This window comes from Antechinus flavipes, chromosome 2, assembly GCF_016432865.1.
Source record: "Antechinus flavipes isolate AdamAnt ecotype Samford, QLD, Australia chromosome 2, AdamAnt_v2, whole genome shotgun sequence".
Lineage (NCBI taxonomy): Eukaryota > Metazoa > Chordata > Mammalia > Dasyuromorphia > Dasyuridae > Antechinus > Antechinus flavipes.
In genome coordinates, this window is record NC_067399.1 from 355,940,522 (window position 1) to 355,961,952 (window position 21,431).

At 33.9% G+C, this 21,431-nt stretch overlaps 1 protein-coding gene across 3 annotated transcripts in view; it reads right to left on the reverse strand.

Annotated features, from left to right (window-relative positions):
* Positions 1-741: 741 nt before the first annotated feature.
* CGRRF1 (cell growth regulator with ring finger domain 1) overlaps positions 742-21,431 on the reverse strand; it is a 71,309-nt gene continuing 50,619 nt past the window's right edge. For all 3 annotated transcript variants that reach the window (XM_051978104.1, XM_051978106.1, XM_051978105.1), the window contains exons 3-6: positions 10,547-10,724; positions 10,234-10,381; positions 2,386-2,493; positions 742-1,944 (exon numbers count right to left, since the gene is read on the reverse strand). In XM_051978104.1, the coding sequence (XP_051834064.1) occupies positions 1,609-1,944; positions 2,386-2,493; positions 10,234-10,381; positions 10,547-10,724 (770 nt within the window). In that variant the 3' untranslated portion in view covers positions 742-1,608. The remainder of the gene's footprint in view (positions 1,945-2,385; positions 2,494-10,233; positions 10,382-10,546; positions 10,725-21,431) is intronic.

A 21,431-nucleotide genomic window follows, 5' to 3' on the forward strand; every position in this document is an offset into this window, starting at 1 on the left:
ACTTGTTCTACTTGGCCCCAGAGGATAGAACTATGTCTAATGGTACATTTACTACATTGGCAACTTTTGACTAGATTTTAGGAAAAAATTTCTAACAATGAAAAACTTAAATGGAAGGGGCTATGAGACAGTGAGTTCTTCACTAAAAAATTGTAAGCAAAAATGTAAGACCACTTATCACTAATGATTTTTATTTAGATATAGGTTGTCACGTGACCCTTGAATCCTTCCAACTCTGAGATTCTGCAGTTCTGTAAGGCAGGGTACTAGGCCATAAGAGAGGAGACAATGATAAAGATATGATTCATATATTTAAGATTCTTAAATTCTAGTAAGAGACAAGACCATATACAAATAATTATAATATAATATACATATACTTGACTCACATTAAGGCTCACTGTTCTTCAATCACATAAAGGAACTAAAATCCAATCAAACAAAACAGTGTTTCTATGTACAATACCCTATGCTGAGTAAAGACGCTGCAAAGTTAAGATTTCCCTGAGGAGTTTACTATAGGAATAAACCATTTATAAATACTGTATTTTATTTATATTTATCCTGTACTTGTATTTCTCATTAAAATGTAAGGGCCTTTTCAAAAGGAATTGCAGTGAGGAGTTTTTATTAAGGACTTAGGAAGTTCTGCTTTATCTTCATCTTTTTAATAATAATGAAACTAACCCACTTGATTTCATTACCTTTAGAAAAGTCAATAAATAAATCAAGATACTCAACTTTCATAAGGGTTTGGGATTTATTCATGAATTAAAAACCACACAATATTAATTTTTATTTCTTCTTTAGGTGCATTTTGGTGGCTCCAAAATCTATTCTGTGGTAGACAGACAGTAGAGGAAAAACAGTGAAGTAATGCATCTCAACTCTTACAGGAAAAAAAAAAAAAGATTTACATTAATCGCACTGTTATTTTATAAAATGTGTCATTCTGATGCTCCGATTTTTTCTTACAGGAATTATTTCATTGCTCAAATTTCTTATCTGGTTCAAAAATGTTAATAGCTGATACAATGAAAACATTTTAAATACAGAATACTGTATTTCTGATATAGAACCTGCATCTAAAAACTGATTTATGTATATAATTATACTTGTATGAATATCAGTTACATTATCAGTACAAACATAATGGTATATTTAAAAGCTAACCAACTTTTAGGAAAAGGATTTGGCAAGATTTAGAACACTCTCTATTCCTCTTTCATATAATATAAGTATACAATTATTTTGTAATTAAATTTTCTCCTAATTACACATTAAAGAGAAAAAACTGTTAATGAGAGAAAATTTAATATTCCCTATTGTCTCTCTAAGTTTTGGATATCTCTTTAAAGAATGATTTAACACTACATGAAGTTATCAAACATATTTTTCAAAATGGCTGTATTTTTTATGTAATATTGTGAGTGACTGCTATTCTGATAGATTACTGAGAAGAATGCAATTTATATTGTAAACATATAGTGCAAATACGAAGTTAGAAGGTAATTCTTATCACTTACCAGCAACACTGCACAGACTTTAAATTATGATTGATTTAAAGCAAAAAAAAAAAAATGTCTCCAACTTCAGTAGACAAAATCTTTAAGAAGGAACACTCCCTTCACTTTTTGGTGAATCTTTATCTTGTTCTTTTTGACTGCAAAGTGCAAAATACTCATGGACAAATTGTCTACACATAGGGCACTGTTGAAAATACTTAACACAGCCATCACATAAGCATGTGTGTCTACATGGTAAGAGTACCCAATTCACCTTCCCGTTCTGGCAAACAACACAGTCTTTGCTATTTTCTTCATATTGTTCCATTTCGCTTTCAGCCAATCCAGCTTTTTCCAACAAATGTCTGTCAGTACTTTGTTCCCCTGGAGAAGATTTACTCAAGGATGGTGTATTATTATTTGCAGACATGAAAAGTTGCTGAAAAGCAAATAAATACATTTAAATATGATTAAAAATTCAATTCAGTATTTATAGTCAAAGATTATAAGATAGCCAAAATCAACCATGACCTAGGAAATGGATGATTCTTCAAGGTAGGAAGAAATGAAATGTGAGAAATTATTTCTTCTTCAGAATAAATCTCAATAGTGTAATCCCTATATTTTTGGTGAGTGAATCTTTTCCCTTTAAAAATTCAATTTATTATTTTTAATCTAGGCACACAGGTAATAGTACTGATAAGATTTATATTGGGCATGCATCATATGAAAATAAACTTTATATTAAAATTTTGACTCACAAAATCTACCAAGCAATTTCTACTAAAAGCATATAATTACTGTAAAACCCAATTATTTCAAATCATTATTCTGCTATTCTTGAAGACAAAAAAAGAATTATATATAAGACACAGCTTACCTTAAGGTCATGGAACTGACCTTGAGCCAGTAGTACATACTGATATAATATTCTGCAGGAAAGTTTGTATTTGTTATCAGGAATATGAATCACAGTCACCATTGAAATCTAAAAGCAAAATTAGTATTTTACTTTCTACTTGCATTATTCTACATATGCAGGGAAATAAATAGGTCAAAAATAAAATTAAAATGAAGATATATCAGAAATACTCTAAATTATTTTAATGGTTTCTTTGGAAATTAATTGACTCTTGACTATATTTTTAACTGTATTTAAACATTCTAAATAAATATTTTATTACAAATTAATTTAAAGGGTCTGTTTAATGTTAGAGTTTTTGGTACAGTGCATAGATTGATGGATTTAAAATAAATAAATCTGAAAGTTGGCTTCAGACAATTTACTAGCTTTGTGAACCTGGGCTAGTTACTTAATCTCTTTCCAAGTTTCTTCATTCTGTAAAATGGGGATAATAGTGCCTACTTCCCAGGGTTGTTGGGGCACAAAATGACAAAGATTGAAAAGCACTTTGCAAGCCTTAAAGTATTATACAAATGCTAATTATTATTAATATTTTACAAATATTTAAAAAAGTTACATCCCCTAAAATTAAATATAAAATGCATGCACTGAAAACATGACCTTTTTGAACACAAATAATGTTTTAAAAGAAAAAAAAAGGAATAGATTTCATAGATAAGGAATCAAATCCAAAATTCCAGACAATATGATTCTCTGGCAAGTAAGTTATCACAATCACATAGACATTAGAGAATTTATAATCAATCCTAATGATAGAAATTTCTCTATATCACTACAATAACTTTTGTGTTTTGTTCTCACAAGAATAGTCAACAAAAATTAAGGAAATTAGATAGTAAAATATGTAAATAGAGTTGGCTTCTATTATTTAAGAAAATAGATTGATACCCCTGAAAAATAAACCATTAAAATTTTAGTATTTTGCTTTTCCATTTTATAATAGTTTTGAAGGAATTCACCAATTTGGCCAACTTTATTATACTGTGCAGTTATGTCAAGATATATTTCAATGCTTCAATGTTTCAAGGAAAGTGTGATTTCAGTGACATGAATAATCTTTTTCAGCAGTGCATATCACAAGTTTTTCATGTCTTCTTATTCTAGATAGTTCTTGTTCATGTCCTTTGATAAAATCTTCATGAGGGATTTGTCCAATGTGCATGGGGCTTTTGTTCAACTTGTTTAGTATTTTGAATCTTACATGAATGGAAGCAATTAGTAATATAATTTGAAAGTGTAAACTGTCTGTTATGTTGCTCTTTTAATAACCCCTAATAACATATGAGAGACTTCACTTTTTATTTCTGAACTGTGATAGATTTGTAAATAATTATACTGGTCACTATAATTATTTAAGGCAATTTATGATGAGACAAAATAGTCAAGTCAATAACAAATCAACATTTATTAAACACTATGTGCTACATACTTTGCTGAGCACTGGGAATACAAAGAAAAACAACAAAACAAAAATAGTTCTTGTCTTCAAGGAGCTTACAGTCTTGTAGGGAGACAACAGCCAAACATAAATTGGAAATAATCTTATAAAAATATTTTCCCCCCATTTATTCTTTCTTTCTCTCTGTCCCTCAAAAGTGTGGTGGGACTAGCCACTGTCTCCCCCAACATGCCTTCTCTTTTATCACCTTCCCTACCTTCCCCATTTTCCTCTTATTTTCCTGCAGAGTAAGATTTCTATACCCATATTGAATATGTATGTAATTTTTTCTTTCAGTCAATTCTGATGAGATTAAGGTTCATTCAGTGCCCTTCTCTTCTCCCTCCTCATAAAAGCTTTTTCTTGCCTCTTTTTTATGGCAGATAATTTGTACCATTCTGCTTCTCCCTTTCCCTTTCTCCTAGTACATTCCTCTCTCACTCCATTAATTTCATATTTTACTCACATCTGTGCTTGCTATCTATCTATACTTCTAGCTGTCATAATAATGAGAAAGTTCTATTGAGTTACAAGTATTATCCTCCCATGTAGGATTGTAAACAGATAAGCTTTATTATATCCCTTATGATATCCCTTTGTTGATTACCTCCTTATGCTTCTCAGAGGCCTGTATTTGAAAATCAAATCTTTCTCTGATCTTTTCATCATGAATACTTGAAAATCATCTATTTCATTGAATGACCACTTTTTCCTTTGCAGGATTTTTTAAAAATAGATTTTTGTTTACAAGTTATATGTATGAGTAAATTTACAGCATTGACAAACTTTTGTTCCAATTTTTCCCCTCCTTCCCCCCATCCCCTCCCCTAGATGGCAGGATGACCAGTAGATGTTAAATATATTAAAGTATAAATTAGATACACAATAAGTATACATGGCCAAACTGTTATTTTGCTGTACAAAAAGAATTGGACTCTGTTCTTTGCAGGATTATACTGTTTCCCTGGGCAGGTGATTCTTGGTTGTAATCCTACCTCCATTGCTCTCTGAAATATCAGATTCCAAGCCCTCAGGCCCTTTAATGTAGAAGCTGCCAAATCTTGTGTCATCCTGACTGGCTCACTATACTTGTTTCTTTCTGGATGCTTACAGTATTTTCTCCTTGACCTGGAAGTTCCAGAATTTGGCTGTAATATTTTGGGATCTTTTTCAGGAGGTAATTGGTAGATTTTTTCAATTTCTATTTTACCCTCTGGCTCTAGAATATTGGGACAGTTTTCCTTGATAATTTCTTGAAAGATGATTTTTTTTTTGATCATGACTTTCAGGTAGACTAGTAATTTTAAAATTGTCTGTTGTGAATCTATTTTCTAACTCAGTAATTTTTCCAATGAGATATTTCACATTTTTTGCTCTGTTTTTTCATTTATTTGGTTTTGCTTTATTGTATCTTGATTTCTCATAAAGTCATTAGCTTCCATTTGTTAAATTCTATTTTTTAAGGAATTATTTTCCTCAGTGACCTTTTGTATCTCCTTTTCCAATTGGCTGATTTTGCTTTTTTTTTTTTTTTTTTAAAGCATTCTTCTCATTTGCTTTTTTTATTTCCATCTGTACCACTCTCAATTCTTTCCCCAATTTTTCCTTTACCTCTCTTCCTTTTCAGAATCCCTTTTGATTTCTTCCATAGGCTGAGACCAATTATTAGTTTTGCCAGAGGCTTTGGATATAAGAACTTTGACTTTGTTACCATCTTTTGATCTTCCTTTTTACCATAATAACTTTCAATGGTCAGAAACTTTTTCTGCTTATTTTCCTACCCTATTACTCAGGTTTTAACTCTTTATTAAAGTAGGGTTGTTTCCAGGGTAGAAGGTGCACTGTCCCAAGCTTCAGAGGTTTTATGCAGTTGTTTTCAGAGATCTCTTTTAGGAACCTGACCACAAGCACTCCTTTCTTCCCTGGAGCTGTTAGAAGTATCTCTGCCTCACTGTAGTTGTGAGATTTAATGTACTAAAGCAACAGAGTCCTGATTTTCTGAAGCTGGGCTGAGTCTGGGGTTAGGGCTGGAGCTGGAGTTGCATTTGTATGGCCTGAGCTGGGACTATACCCTGGACTCTCAGCCCAGTGCCACAGACTTTTTCTGCTGACCATCCAAGTCCTTTCTGATGTCTCCAGGACAAGAGGTCCAGAAGCCTCCAGCATAGCTGCTGCTTCAGAAGTTCTGCCTCGTTAATGTTGGGGCCTAGTCTGGGGCCAGTGTTTTGCTGTTGTGGCCTTTGCTAGGATTAAGCTGGTTCCACAAACCTTTTCTGTTATTCTCCATGGTATTTCTGGGCTGAGGGATCTGGGAGATGCCAGTACTACCAGTCATTCAGAAGTCGGGGCTGGGGCTACACTGGTTTGGCTTGCACCAGGACTGCATGCCAGACTTCCACTCTGATGTCACAGATCTTTTCTGCTGACCTTCTAACTTGCCTTCACATGGAAAATGTTCTCCTCCATCTTTTTGGGTGTTCTGGTGCTCTAAAATTTGTTTACAATTTTAAAAGATATTTGGAGTGGTTTGGGGGAGAGGCTGGATGAGTTCTTGCTTTTATTCTACCATTCTGGTTCTACCTCTTAGGAAAATATTTTGAAGGCAAATTCTTTTTGGCCTTCATTTCCAAGTTACATTTCCAACATGTAACATACACAGAGCTGACATGCATAACTATGTAGTATATGTGCTATAATTACTGAAAATGTTGATTAGGGTAAATCAACTATGTCACATGAGAAATATTTAAAGTCATTTATAGTTCTCAATCTTCAAAGAGTTACTGAGTTTAGACAGTTGTGAAGGATGAGATATTGTCTTCTTTGAAAATAAGGCAAGACTAAGGAAACAGGGTACTGAAGAAATTTCTGTATATGCCCAATATTAATCCTATTAAATCTTTTTAGAAAATTCATACTATGATTAAAATGTATATGCCTAGTGAAATATGCCTCTCAAAAACAATGAATATGAATTTATTGAGTACCTCTGAGTAACAATTTGTTAAAAAGCAGTATGTTAAATATTGGGCAGGGTATGATGGGGCGGGGATAGAGACATACATGGAAGGAGGTTACAAAAAATAAAAATTGGCCCTCAAAGAACTTATGATCTTTCAGACATTTAAGATCTTTCAGATAGAAGACAAGTACATAAATATCATAAAAAGCTCCATAAGGGTAATACAAAGAGCGTTACACATAGTCCCATTATTCTGAATTACTTGTGTGTATGTAGACATGCATGTTTTTTTTTTTTTTTTCCTGATACAATGCTTTAATTTTTATCTTTCAATGTCCTAGGATTAGCAGTGCCTGGAATATAGTAAACAATAAATGCTTGTTAATTGAGATATCATATAGTTTTGATTTGATTTGGCTGGTAGGCATAGAGAAGTTATCAAGGAAGACTGATAAAGTAGTATTGGAAGGCATTTTGATTAAATCAAATTTTGGTTTGCTGACTTTATGAGTCAGAATATGATAACCATGGAAGGATAATTTGATTTCTAATTTTTTTTCCTGAGACAATTGGGGTTTAAGTGACTTGCCCAGGATCACATGGCAAGAAGTGTTAAGTGTCTGAGGCCAGATTTGAACTCATGTCCTCCTGATTTCAGGGATGGTGTTCTATCCATTACACTACCTAGCTGCCGCAATTTCTAATATATTTTACAACTCAATTCTCAAAATGTCTTGACAGACACCATCTAATTAATACTGATAATACCTCTTGAGACGTAGACAAGCATAATTAACTCAAAGATATCCAATAGTATTTGAATTAAAATCTTTGGTCTCTTGACTAGTTCAGTGTTTTAGAACAGTAGTTTATCAAATGGGGACATGACTAGGAACTGTGTGATCAGTCAAGCAGAAAGCAGGAAGATGGATCATATTTTCCATTCCTCTCAATAATCAATCATATTATACATAACACAACTTCATCTACCCTAATCTTTTACAATACTCTTCTGTAGTGAGTTCAAATGTTGGAGTTCTTGTTCTTCTCAAAACACAGCCGGTTTAGCTTAGACCCCTCCGGATGTCTCCAAATCCAAAGGTTCTGTCCTTCAGCCTCTGCCTCTGCTTTCTTCAGCCTCCGACCAGCACAGAGATGGAATGAATCTCTTGTCTCCTTCACTTGGGGCTCGGCTAGCTTTCTGGTGAGTCTTTCAGACCAGCTTGGTCTCAGTGGGGAAGTGCAGGAGCCCAGCCACCAACTACAGTGGTGTGAGATGAAGATGAATCTGGTTGTCCACTGAACTCTCCACTCATAGCTTTATCCTCTGAAAACTCTTCTTCTGCCACCAGCCAGCCAAGTGGAATATATTCTGCCTTGCCTCAGAAAGAGGGCTTCTGGCATAATTCCACTGAAATCCGTCAAAGTGCTCTCTGTCTGCACCAGAGTCGCTCCTCTCGAGTCCAGCTGAACTCTCCTCTGCGACCAGCCAGCCAAGAAGAAAATGTATTCTGGAATAGATCTCTCATCATTGGCCTTATATCTGACTCTTCTGAGAGAATGGGATTATGGGTTTTCTCCCATAGTGCTCTCTGGCCCAAAGAGCTTCAAGGGAGGTGTGAACTCACAAAGGTACAAAGTTTACTTTGTGAATCTGGCAAACTTGTGAACTCCAATGAGTAAAGGTGTGAACACAAGCCTTGTATTAATTAGTTCTACTTAGTACCTTGTTTCAGGTTCTGCCCAAAACATCTTCTTGTAAGATTAGATCAACTCTAATTAGTTAGCAGTTTGTAAGGATTCCAACACTCTTCCACTCTAATCATTTCTTATATGCTCCTAATTTGAGCCTTGCCTTAGCCCTTAAAGAAGTTATAATATATCTGCAGCAGCTGTGCAGCTACCATTGTGCTCTTCCCTTTTCATTAATGTAAAGCATTATCTTAGCCTCCATTATTTAATCATCTTGTGGCTGTGGAAAGTCCTAGGATATAACTAGGAAGAACCTGTCTCCTCTCTCTTGTTTATTTTTGGGGGTGGGGTGGGATGGGGTGGGTGGGGAGTGGGAGTGGAACAGAGAGTAGGACAGGATAAGTAGGCATGGATGAGTTATCATCAATCTCATTAAGTTCTATTTTTCTTCAAATCTATCTATCTTCCAAACCTCCCAATTACTGAGGCGCATCATGCCTGAAAGTCACCTTGACACACAACCACTATCAACCTTCCTTCATCTTCCTGACCTTATATATCTAATTAGTTGCTAAATCTTTGTAGAGAGGTTTCCATTGAATGATTAGGTTAAAGGCCAGATTGCCAAAGGTTTAAAAGAGACAAAGTGGAGGACCAATTATGTATTACTTTCTCAAGAAGTTTAGCCAAGGAAGAGGGGAGATATAGGACAATAGTTAGCAGGAACAGTAGGAATAAGTGAAGGTATTTTTAGGGATAGAATAACATGGACATGTTTATAGGCAACAGAGAAGAAATCAGCAGATGAAAGAAATGAAAGACTGGAGAGTGGGGATAATAGTAGGGACAATGTGCTGGAGAAAATGGGAATGGATTTGAGAAAGGACATATGTAAGGAGTTGACCTTGGCAAGGAGAACTTCTTCATTAGATACTATGTTGTTTGCCCCAGTTATTAGAATTGCTAGTTACTCAATTCACCAGGATCTTTTGGGCTCCCTGATTTTAAATAGCAGTTACAGAAGAGAAGGTTTAGACTGATGAGTAGGTTCAAGCTAGTCAAAAGCCAATATCTGATCCAAAGTAGAGACTAATAGTAGGAAACCTGACTTTCCATATCAAAGTCTCCTGATAGGCTGCAAGTGGGTCATAGCTGATTGGATTCATTGGAAGTGCATTCCATAGTTTTTATTATTTATAAAATTTTTGTTGGTGCTACCCAGAAGTTACCATCAGAGGCATACTTATATATATAGTTAATATATACAACCCAAAACATATATTTTAATGCAATGTAAATAAGAAATTATTGATACACAGTGAAACTGTGCTTATCTTAGATTAAAAATAATAGCTATGAAGGATACAACTTATACAGAAGGAAAAATGTAGAAATAGAGAGTATTTTAATAAGGAGTTTTAAGTTTTAAACACCTAAATTTTAATAGTAATGCTAAAATTTCATTTAAAGTTTACTTTCAAGTAAATAAGAAAAAAAGCAAGCTACATCAAGAATAGTTGCAAACATATATGTCACACAGATTCTAAAAGTGATTTTAAAAAATCCAAACTCAAAGAAGTTCAAGTTTCAAAAGGAAATGGAACTAGCCAAATCTAAGGGTGAAAATAAGGGTTTCTTTATTTAACAAAATAAAAATTAAAAACTATCACTGTAACATTAATACTCCATGGGAATTTTAAAAATTACTTACAATATCATATAGTCCTTGGGAATCTTCATCAGCTAAAGTCAATAGTGCCACCAGTGGATATTGAGATCTAGGAACAACGCCAAAATCTTCAATTTTAGCATTATCTGGTAATTGACAATATTTTTCTTCTTTGCTATTCTTTTTAACACTTTTTTGGGTACATGTAAAGGGAAATTAACCACTGCCATTGCAAAAAATGACATGTAATAATTTAAAAATAAGAAAAATTCATTTAGCAAAGCCTCATTTTACCCACAAACTTCAAAGTCCAAAATATTCACAGTATTTATTATATATAAAGTCAAAAGGATACAAATGTTGTTCTCTAAAGATATATTTGCTATATATAGCATCTTCTAGTGCTTGTGGAGTATTTATTCTGGAAACATAAACATGTTTCTGCAGTGCTTCATACAATTCTTGAACATCACAACCCCAGTAGCAAGTAAGGATGCTTTCTTCTATACAATCAGGTGTTAATGCTATACCATCTATTAAAAAAAAAAATAGAACAAGAAAAAAAATCCCATTTCCTAATATATCCTTAGATGGAATTACACATTGTGAATGAGAATAATCCTTGACTTTTCTTGGTTAGGCTAATACCAGCTCTCCCAGCAATACAGAGGTTTGTGTTTCCTGAGTTGAATGAAAAAGGGCAAAGGCTACGAATTCTTGTCTCTCTCCTAGTTTGGTCCCCACAGATAAAACGTTGTCACCGAGACCTAAAGAAGAATTCCATTAACTTCATTTCAGGTAACAATCTCTACCTGTAAACTCTAGATGATAATTTGCATGTAATGAGCCTGAAAACAAGCATTTTTTTCCCCCAGTGTAAAGTCCCACTCATCATCACAATTGTTTTTCAAAAGGCTTGATTTATTTTTAAAAGCACTGCAATATTAACAACTGTTGTTTATGTATACCAATGGTATGTATTATCCAAAACAGTGTATGATATAAAAAAAATCATTTATACTTGTTTTTAAAATAATTTTCCCTTATATTTGAATATGTTTTCCTGGCTCTGAATACCTGGAGGCTAGTTGTAACTATGGATAACTTACTTAATTTCTGAGCTTGTTTAGTCGTATGTCAAAAAAAAATAGAGAATAATATTTAAACTACCTATCTCATGAAGTTGTTTTAAAGAAAAGACCTTCAAGTGCTATATAAGTGAGAACTATAACACAAGTGTGTATTATGATCATTTAATTTTGCATTTAATTCATATTAAAGAAAACAGTGACATAACACATATGTTCAAGCAATATTTACAGAGGGCCTATAACCATGCTATGCTTTGAGAGCCATTAAAAAATCTAGATAAGACTGTACCTTCTTACAGTTTGCAGTATTTTAAAGGGAAAGACATGTGTATTATGTGTCTTATAGAGTTATAAACCTGAAGTCCTATATAAGGCTTGAAGGAGAAGGGAGGAAGGAATAGATCAGTCAGGGAAAGCTTTATGGAGGAGGTGGCATTTGAATTCTGCTTTAAAAAAAAAAAAAAAAAAAAACCCAGGAATTGGAGAGTTAAAAAAAAAAAAAAAAAAGAAGGGAGGACATTCCAGGCATAGAGAACAGCATAAAAGAAAAAGAGGGCTAGTATAACAAATGTTGTGGGGTAGGAAGGGCAGAGAGATTGGCTGGAATATAGAGTGCATAAATGTTAGTAATACGACAACGTAAAGGTTGGATGTAACCAGAAGTGATCTTGAATTTAAAGAATAAAGAAGATTCTGGAGTTTTTAAGTAGAGGAATTATAAGATTTGACATATAAAGAATATTCTGATAAGAGGATATGATGTGTGTAATGCACAGGGAAAAGAATGGAGGTCAAAAGACAAGTTAGGAGATTGTTGAAAAAAATCAAGTCAGGTGACAATGGAGGGCTCTCTGAGGATGGTAACATTAGAAACAGTGGAAAAGTTAAATATAAGAGATTCAGAAGTGAAACTGACAGGACTTGGTAACTAAATGATAGGCTATGAGAAGCTAAGGAAAGGAAAAAATCAAAGACTTACAAAATGGATACAAAAACAAGGAACATAAACGGAGGTACCACAAACAATTATGAGAAATCAGAAGTAGATTAACTGGAAGAAAAGTTGGCTTTCAGAATGTTGATTTAGAGATATCAGGGGGTATCTTGGATAGAGATCTCTTATAAGCAAGTTGAGGTATGTGTCAGGAGGTCAAAAAAGGTCCAGCTTGGGATTTGAGCCTCAATTGCATATAGTTAGATTTGAAATAAATGAGATTGCTAAAAGAAGGAGTTAAGAGAAGAAAAAGATCAAGGTCAGACTACTGAAAAATATCCACATAAAAGAGTTCTGAAAAAGGATAAACATAAATTAATAAAAATAAATAAGACTTAGAAGTAGTTCAAAATCTGTTCATTTTTCCCTTCTCTAAAACTTTCTATGATGAGAACTTTTAAAACACCAAAACTTCTCTACAAGAGAAATACTAGTTAGTGGAAAGAATGTTCTTGTGGAAAAGCAAAGAATGCAGCTAAGTCATGTTAATAGAGATCTATCTGTCTATCTGTATATCTATCTATCTCCATTCAAGAAAATATATAATTAAGCAGAACAAAAATTAAGATTTTAATTTTTTAAGTACATGGTTAAAGGATACAATACTTTTCGATACTTCGTGAAATCGCTGTCTTAGCAATACTCACTCAACCAATGCAGATTTATCTATTCAGCCACAATTTATCCATCTATTGTTATGCTATATAATTTCTCCACAAAAGATACAACAAATATACTTGGGACCCTTCCTCTTATCTTTAAATTTTATGGTTAACAGTTCTAAAGACATGATTAGCCTTTTCTGTTCATATATGTATGTTTTTTATGCCACTTTGGCCATGAAAGCATGGTACATCAAAATAGATGTCTTCCCCTCCCTCCCCCAAGGCAATTGGGGTTAAGTGACTTGCCCAGGGTCACACAGCTAGGAACTGTTAAGTGTTTATAGTCCCATCTGAACTCAAGTCCTGCTGACGTCAGGGGTGGTGCTCTATCCACTACACCACCTAGCTACCCCTGTACTTTTTCTTAAAAAATACACTGAAAACTGTAGAGGGAAAAAAGATGAATGACAAATACAATGACTAGGATAAATAGATGAATTAAAAAATTGTATTAAGTGCTTATTTTATATTAAGCACTACAAATAGTAAATTAAAACAGCATGTACTTTCAAGGAATTCACATTCCAACTGAGAAAAAAGCATTACATAAAAGAGAGTTCAATTGCATTAGGGATGGGAAGGCCCAGTGATGCAGCTGAAATCCTACTAGAAGGTTCTTAAGAGTACACTGCAAGTTCAGGTGGTACCCAAGAGTCTAGAGGGCATAGAGCCAAGGAGGATTTGTATAAGGCCTTCAGATCCTTACTGAAGACTGCATATATTTCACATGCTGAAAGAATGAAAGAAAGACACAACAAAGGTAGCATTATAATGTACCTTTTTTCGGGCCAAAATCCTTTTTTTTTTTTTTTAAATTAAAGCTTTTTTATTTACAAAGCATATGCATGGGACATTTTTCCAATATTGACCCTTGCAAAACCTTTTGTTCCAAATTTTCCTCTCTTTCCCCCTACCTCCTCCACTAGCTGGCAGGCAGTCCAATACATGTTAAATATGTTGAAATACATGTTAAATCCAATATATGTATACATATTTATACAGTTATCTTCTGCACAAGAAAAATCAGATTAAGGAGGAAGAAAAAGAAAAACTGAGAAAGAAAACAAAATATAAGCAAATAACAATAGAAGGAGTGAGAATACTATTTTGTGTTCCATACTCTGTTCCCATGGTTCTCTCTCTGGCTGTAGATAACTCTCTTCCTCACTGAACAAGTGGAACTGGTTTGAATCATCTCAATATTGAAGAGAGCCACATCCATCAGAATTGACTGTTGTATAGTCTTATTGTTGACGTGTATAATGATCTCTGGTTCAGCTCATTTCACTTAGCATATAAATCTCTCCAAACCTCTCTGAAATTATCCTGCTGGTCGTTTCTTACAGAACAATAGTATTCCATAGCATTCATAAACCTAATTTATTCAGCCATTCTCCAATTGATGGGCATCCACTCAGTTTCCAGTTTCTTGCTACTACAAAAAGGGCTGACACAAACATTTTTGCACATGTGGGTCCCTTTCCCTTCTTTAAGATTTCTTTGGGACATAATCCCACTAGAAACACTTCTGGGTCAAAAGATATGCACAGTTTGATAACTTTTTGAGCATAGTTCCAAAGTGTTCTTCAGAATGGCTGGATCCATTCACAGTTCCACCAACAATCTATCAGTGTCCCAGTTTTCTCACATCCCCTCCAACATTTGTCATTATTTTTTCCTGTCATCTCAGCCAATCTGACAGGTATGTAGTGATATCTCAGAGTTGTCTTCATTTGCATTTCTCTGATCTTTGGAACGCTTTTTCATGTGACTACAAATAGTTTCAATTTCTTCATCTGAAAATTGACTGTTCATATCCTTTGGCCATTTATCAATTGGAGAATGGCTTGAACTATTACAAATTTGAGTCAATTCTCTATATATTTTAGAAATGAGGCCTGAAGATCCTTTGGATGTAAAAATGTTTTCCCAGTTTATTGCTTCCCTTCTAATCTTGTCTGCATTAGTTTTGTTTATACAAAAACTTTTTAACTTAATAAAATAACAAAATCATTATTGATAAAACCCCTTATAATTTTTATAGTCATAACTTATAAAACAATAACCAAAGCATGATTGTGATAGGATGTTTTTGGTTCAAGGTTTCTAAAAATTCAAGGACAGTGCTGATATTGTTATTCATAATTCTTTTCAACCATTAATCAAGGAAGTTATTTTGCCTTTATAACAATTATAGCAGAAAACTATGTTTCACACAAATAAGGTGCTATAAAGTAGTAAAATTTGTACTGCTTTGTTTGATGAACCAGAAAACTGCTTATTCATGTATAGCCAAAGCTAATAAGAAGATTTAAACATTTGTTTCAATGTAATATCAAGATAAGCCTAATGTTCTTATTTAGACTATAGTGTAAGACCAAATGTTCTATATATCTGAGACAAATATAGTTCCTTATCCATCCATGTTGAGAAAATATCTATGTTTTTTAAATAAAATGAAAATTATTTCTGCCAATGGGATAAGTGACCAATAAACTGGCCATGCATGACTTTTACAATTTTGCATGCAGAGCAAATATTTTGTAAATTGGTAAACATAAAAAAAACATTGGTTGATAAATCACCCGATTCTATCTTTTTCATAAATGCATCATTTTATCTCTCTGGGTGATAATACGAATTTGAAGACTGTGCAATGATTTGTGTACTAATTTCTTTTCAAAAATACCAAATATGCAGATTTTTAGGAAGAAAACTTATCAATAAGTGAATTTACTTAAATTATTTTCATCAAGAAAAAGTGGCATTTCTTTTTAAATTCAAACATGTTCCCCAAAGTAGGAAAAAACAGCATGTTTCACAATAATGCCTTTAGTACCTAAATGCTCCCACAATTTTGCAGAGTCTACCTTTTAAAAAAAATATCCATTTGCTATTTTTTAAAAAATAAAATTGACTTTCTTGAATTTGAAAAACAATACTAATTGTTTAATTAATATATCTCTGAACTTTTAGACATTTCCAAATGATTCTTCTGTAGTTATCTCAAATTCAATAAATTCAAACAGAATGTTATTTTTTCTTCTAAATCAGACCCTTTTCTTATTTCTTTTGAGGGTACCAGCATCCTCCTAGTTGTTTAGGTCTACTGGTTTGGAATCATATTTAACTCTTCATTTTCTTTAAATCACTTATTTAAGTAACTAACAAGTCTTACCAGTTTTGCCTCCACATCTCTCCAAACTACTTCTTTCTCTCTACTTACTTGGTCATTCCCTTTTTCCCTACTTATTTTTCTCCTGGATTATTATAAGAGTTTGTTAACTAGTACCCCTTCCTCCAGCCTTACCGTCACCAAAGCATTCTCCATATAGCTTCAAAAACGATATTCATAAAGCACAAGACTGACCATATCATTCAGCTTTTTCAAGAGGTTCCAGTGATTTCCTATTTCCTCAAAAATAAATAAAAACTCTTCTGTTTGGAATTCAAAGCTCTTCACAATCTAGTACTACCTTTGTAGACTTATTAATCAATCAATCAATCAATCCACATTTGTTAAGCATCTATTATGTGTCCACTGTGCTAAGCACTGAGGATACAAAGAGGCAGAAGATGGTCCCTGACCCTCAAAAAGCTTGTAATCTAATGGGGGAAACAACATGTAAATAAATACTTACAAAGTGCGCTATATAAAGGATAAATAGGAAATAATTACCAGAGAGCAGAATTAAGAGGATTTGGGGAAGGTGGTATTTTAGTTGGGACTTAAAAGAAGCCATGGAGATTAGTCACAGCAGAGGAGTTGAGTATTCCTGGCATAGAAAAAGCCAGGGAAAATCCCAGAAGCTGAAAGATAGAATATCTTGTTCGTGTAACAAACAGCAGGCTGGTGTCACTGGATGGGAGAATACATGTTGGGCAGTAAGGTCTAAGAATCCTATTAAGGTAGGAAGGGCCAGGTTACAAAGGGTTTTGAGTGTGAAACAGAGCATTATGCATTTAATCTCTGAAAAAATAGGGAGCCACTGGAGTTTATTGATTAGAGGGGTACCATGATTATAAATTTAGAAAAATCATTTTAGTGGATAGAGAATGGATTGTATACATATTACTTCATTTCACTAGTCTACTTGCTATTCTCCAGATACAGCTTGGAATGCACTCCCTTCTCATTTCTGCTTATTAGAACCCCTTAAAATCTATTCACATCTTCAAAATGAGTCTTTCCTAATCTCCCTTGTTTGTTGGTACATCAATCCCCTCCCCAATTAATTTGCATTTATTCTGTATATACTTTCTATCTACATGTATATATATGTTTTATATATATTTTATACAACTAATTAAATGCTCATATCCAAATGCTATGTGCTCAACTCAAATGCTATGTGTTATATGCAAAAACCAAACATTTTAGTTTCTCAAATAGCTGCTCCTGGACATCCTCAGACATAAAGGCAACTCTCCTTCCTATCAGACATAAAGGCAATTCTCCTACCTATCATATTATCTATGAATGTAATGAAAGTTGCCTTGTGATCTGACAAGCATAATTTCAACCATATCGATACATTTACATTGCATCAATGCTTCTTCTGGCTAACAAATCCTTTTTACATTTAGCAATTATATGTGTGAAGGGCACTTAATCCTGTTTGCCTCAGTTTCCTCATCAGTTTTTTAAAATGATCCACAGAAGAAAATGGCAAATCATTCTATTATCTACCAAGAAAGCCCTAGTGTCAGGAAGAGTCAGACACAACTGAAATGAATTCACAACAACAAATTATAAACTTCTAGATCTATATTTATGATTGTAAGAGTCTGTAATTCTTGGTAGCCTTTTAGCAGTTTGAGGACTTTCTTTTTTCATCCAGTTGCCTAGGAGATACTTCCATATGTTCCAAAGGCACCTTAGATGTAATGCGTCCAGAACTGAACTATCTTCTTCCACAAAACACTTCACAAGTTTTAATTTGAATGAATGAAAAAGGTGTTTTGTACACTTATTGTACACTAGGCACTGGTAAAAGTAGACAATTTTTAAAAAGTCTGTTCCCATTTTTCCTATTCTAATAAGGGAAGATAACATATCTAAGTGGTCCAGGACTGATGCTTTAGTATAGGAAGTGATAGTGGAATTATAAAATGGAAGGATGGGTAGACTGATACATCTTTTCCAAAAGTGGTAGTTTTTAGATTAATTAATGTTCTTAGAGCTAAAAATGGAAAATACGGAAGGGGTTTGGGAGAAACATAACCCAGGTGGGGGGGGGAGGTTTATATCAAATTTTTCTGAAAAAGATTTTAAATCCATGATATATAAAGAACTAAGAGAAACAAGATTCACACCTGTAATTAAGCGATCTAAGGATATGAACAAGTAGTTCTCAAAGGAAGAAATACAAGTTTTGATAAACTAATGGAAAAATACTCTCAATCATCAATAACTAAAGAAATGCAAATTAAAACAAACTTGGGGTTCTAATTCACTTCCACAGGATCGACAAAGATGAGAAAAAAGGAAAATAGTTGTTGGAGTAGGGGAAAGACAAGCACACTAATGCAATGTTAATGTATAATTAAAAAGCAACTTTGAAGTATATGCAAAAAGTCATTAAACTCTAACTCTGACCTAGTGATAGCCCTACTAAAACAGATACTCTTGGGAGTATATATTTGGTGAACCTGCTTCTAGACGTTAGTGATGATGCAAACTGTTTAGTGAAGAAAAGTCTTCTGGGGGCTGCCCGAAACCAAATGGGTTCCAATTCAATGCGAAGTAAATACTAAAAAGACTCCCACAGGAACAACTTCCTAACTCTCATTCCTAGAGATGCATGAAGCAAAAACTGCCATAAGACTTCAGGTGGAGAAAGGAGATAGTGCTTGCAACTTGTAACACAGACTATTTTTTATGAAGATATGAGTACATGGTTCTTTTATTGCTGCTTCTCCTATGGTGTCTGTTCTTTTCTGTCCTAATTGAAGAAGTAATGGAAACAAAACTGACAAGGGTAAGAACCCTGTGAGCTTCAAAAAACTGAGAGAGCTTTAAGGGTCCAGAAAGTGTTTACATCAGAGTTCCTGTGTAGTTGAGCTTGAAGAAGCAGCAACCTGATTGATTTCAGTCCATCAGTGGATTAAAGGCAACCAAAAAGGAATGATATCTACTGGTCATGTCACATTCAGAAGTGAACTTGGTGGAAGACCAAATGTTTTACAATAACTGATTTAATTTTAAACCCACTTTCCCCAGGAATAAAATCATGTAGGAAACAGTATGCCTCCAAGTATTGGGGGAAAAGATTTATACGCCTTACTATTTCTCCTAGGTAAAAATTCTTTTGTGAAAATTTATTGATTAAATGATACTGAGACACTAATGACTGAGGACATCAATGATATAAGGGAGATACTGACACTCATGATTGGTATTGGGGAGAAAACACCTGAATAGCAGCTCAGACTAAAAGTAGTGAAAGTAGTCTCACAGTCAGTTATTCCAGTATGTTTCCTTAAAAGTCAGACCATTCTTTTTGTGATAAAGTGTTTTCTGAATGTACACATTTTTTTTAATTGTACTCAGATTACTTGCCTTACTATGGGAACATTATATACCCACCTGAAAGTCCAAAGGATAATATTTGCCAGTGGTCTAGAAAAACTGAGTAATAAAAGCATGTGTTTAATTCCCTTTTGGGATCTCCCTATTTCTTTAAGGATTTTGCTTTTTTTTTAAGTTAACTTGCTTGTTTTAGAGAGGAGTGAAATCCAGAATTTTGGTGTATCCTGTTTAGAAATGTAGACCAAGAAATTTTGTCTGGGATAGGTTTCCTTTTATGCTGTTTACAGATGTAGAGGACTTTTACTGAACTAACCCTATTCTGTGAGTCTAGGTGGGAGTGCAATAGAGAATGAAGATCCTTATTACAAGAGAAAGAGCAAAGTGCTCCATCCCTCTATAGCCTTTTGAGTACTAGAGCTAGTTTTCAAGATCCAAACCAAATCAATTTAATTTCACTAAAGGTGAAGAGATGACTGCTAGCCAACTTTTAAATCCTAAGAGAACTCTATAATCTCCCAGAAATACCCTCTAGAATCTTAAGTAAGAGATTTCTGGGAATCCAATTTGCTAGTGAAAGAAGGTTTGGATTAGGATCTCCCAGAATTTATAAAAGTGTGTGTTAAAAATATGCCTAAATGGTCTGTGATCTTGCGGACTTGGAAGCTCCCTCCAATAATGCAGAGTTAATCAATCCATGCATTACCATCTTGCGTAAATCTTGTTCAGTCTTCCCATAAATTCACCAAAGGGCGATAACTCAATATGCTGGGGGCCTTTATCATTTTCTACTGATATGAAGGGAATACCAGCAGAACAATCTGGCTATCTTCACTATCATCATTCACTATTGCTATGTGACCAGCCCATCCTCTGTTCCTGTCGCACAATATTATGATAATGTCTTTTATTCCTATTCTTGGGAATTCCTCACTGATCTTATGCTGCAACTTGATCACCCCTAATGAGCTTTTCCACTGTCCTCTATGTAGGATTAATTTTTAATTCATTAGAAGCCACTTTATTTTATATATTATCTCCATAAAGCAATATCTATAGAATTTGGCATATTACATATTAAATGCAAAGTAATTTTCAAGAGGAAATGGCAGCAATAGAAAAATATAATGAATGGCCTCATTTAGGAGATGATGTATAGGATGAGCTTTGAAGGAAATTTGGAATTCTAAGAGGCAGAGGTGTGAAGGAAGGAATTTTAAGGCATGAGGGAAAGCAGGAAAAAAAAAAGAATATCATATGTGAGGAATAGCAAAAAAGCCAACTTAACAATACTATGGACTATGTGAAGGGGAGTATATAAGGACTGGAAAAGTGCATTGGAACCAAGGTTATAAAGGGCTTTAAATGCAAAACAGAGAAGCTTGTATTTAATCTTAGCAATAATAAGAACAATTTTTATTAAGAAGGGAAGTGACATGGTTAGAACTATTTTATGAAAATCAACTTAGCATCTGTGTGTTGGATGGAAAGGAGAGGAACAGATATGTAGAGAAATGATTCAGTATATAGCTTCTGCTGTAATATTAATAGTATACTAACTTCTTCTCAGCTTCCTTTGCTGGATTCTCATCTGGCATTAACTTCAGGGGATGGTAGATCAAGTGAAGATTTTTTTCAAGCTAGAATGAAACTTTGGTATATTTGTAGGCACCAGGGAATGAGCCAGAAGATAGAAAAATAGAAGATTAAAGAAAGGGAATTAATGTAGACTAAGGCTGCATTAGCCTTTTTGGAGGCTCTTTTTATAAGATCCATATTGAACTTTTCAGTGGTACCTAAGACAAACCTTGATTCATATTCAGCTTATCTCCTTAATGACCTAAGTGTTAAATGATTATAGTCTAGTGGTAATACTTACCCTCTTCCCTTCCTCTGCCTTTGATGTTTCATCCAATATGACAGAAATTTCATAACCAAAAGGGAGATATCTTTGGATAGGT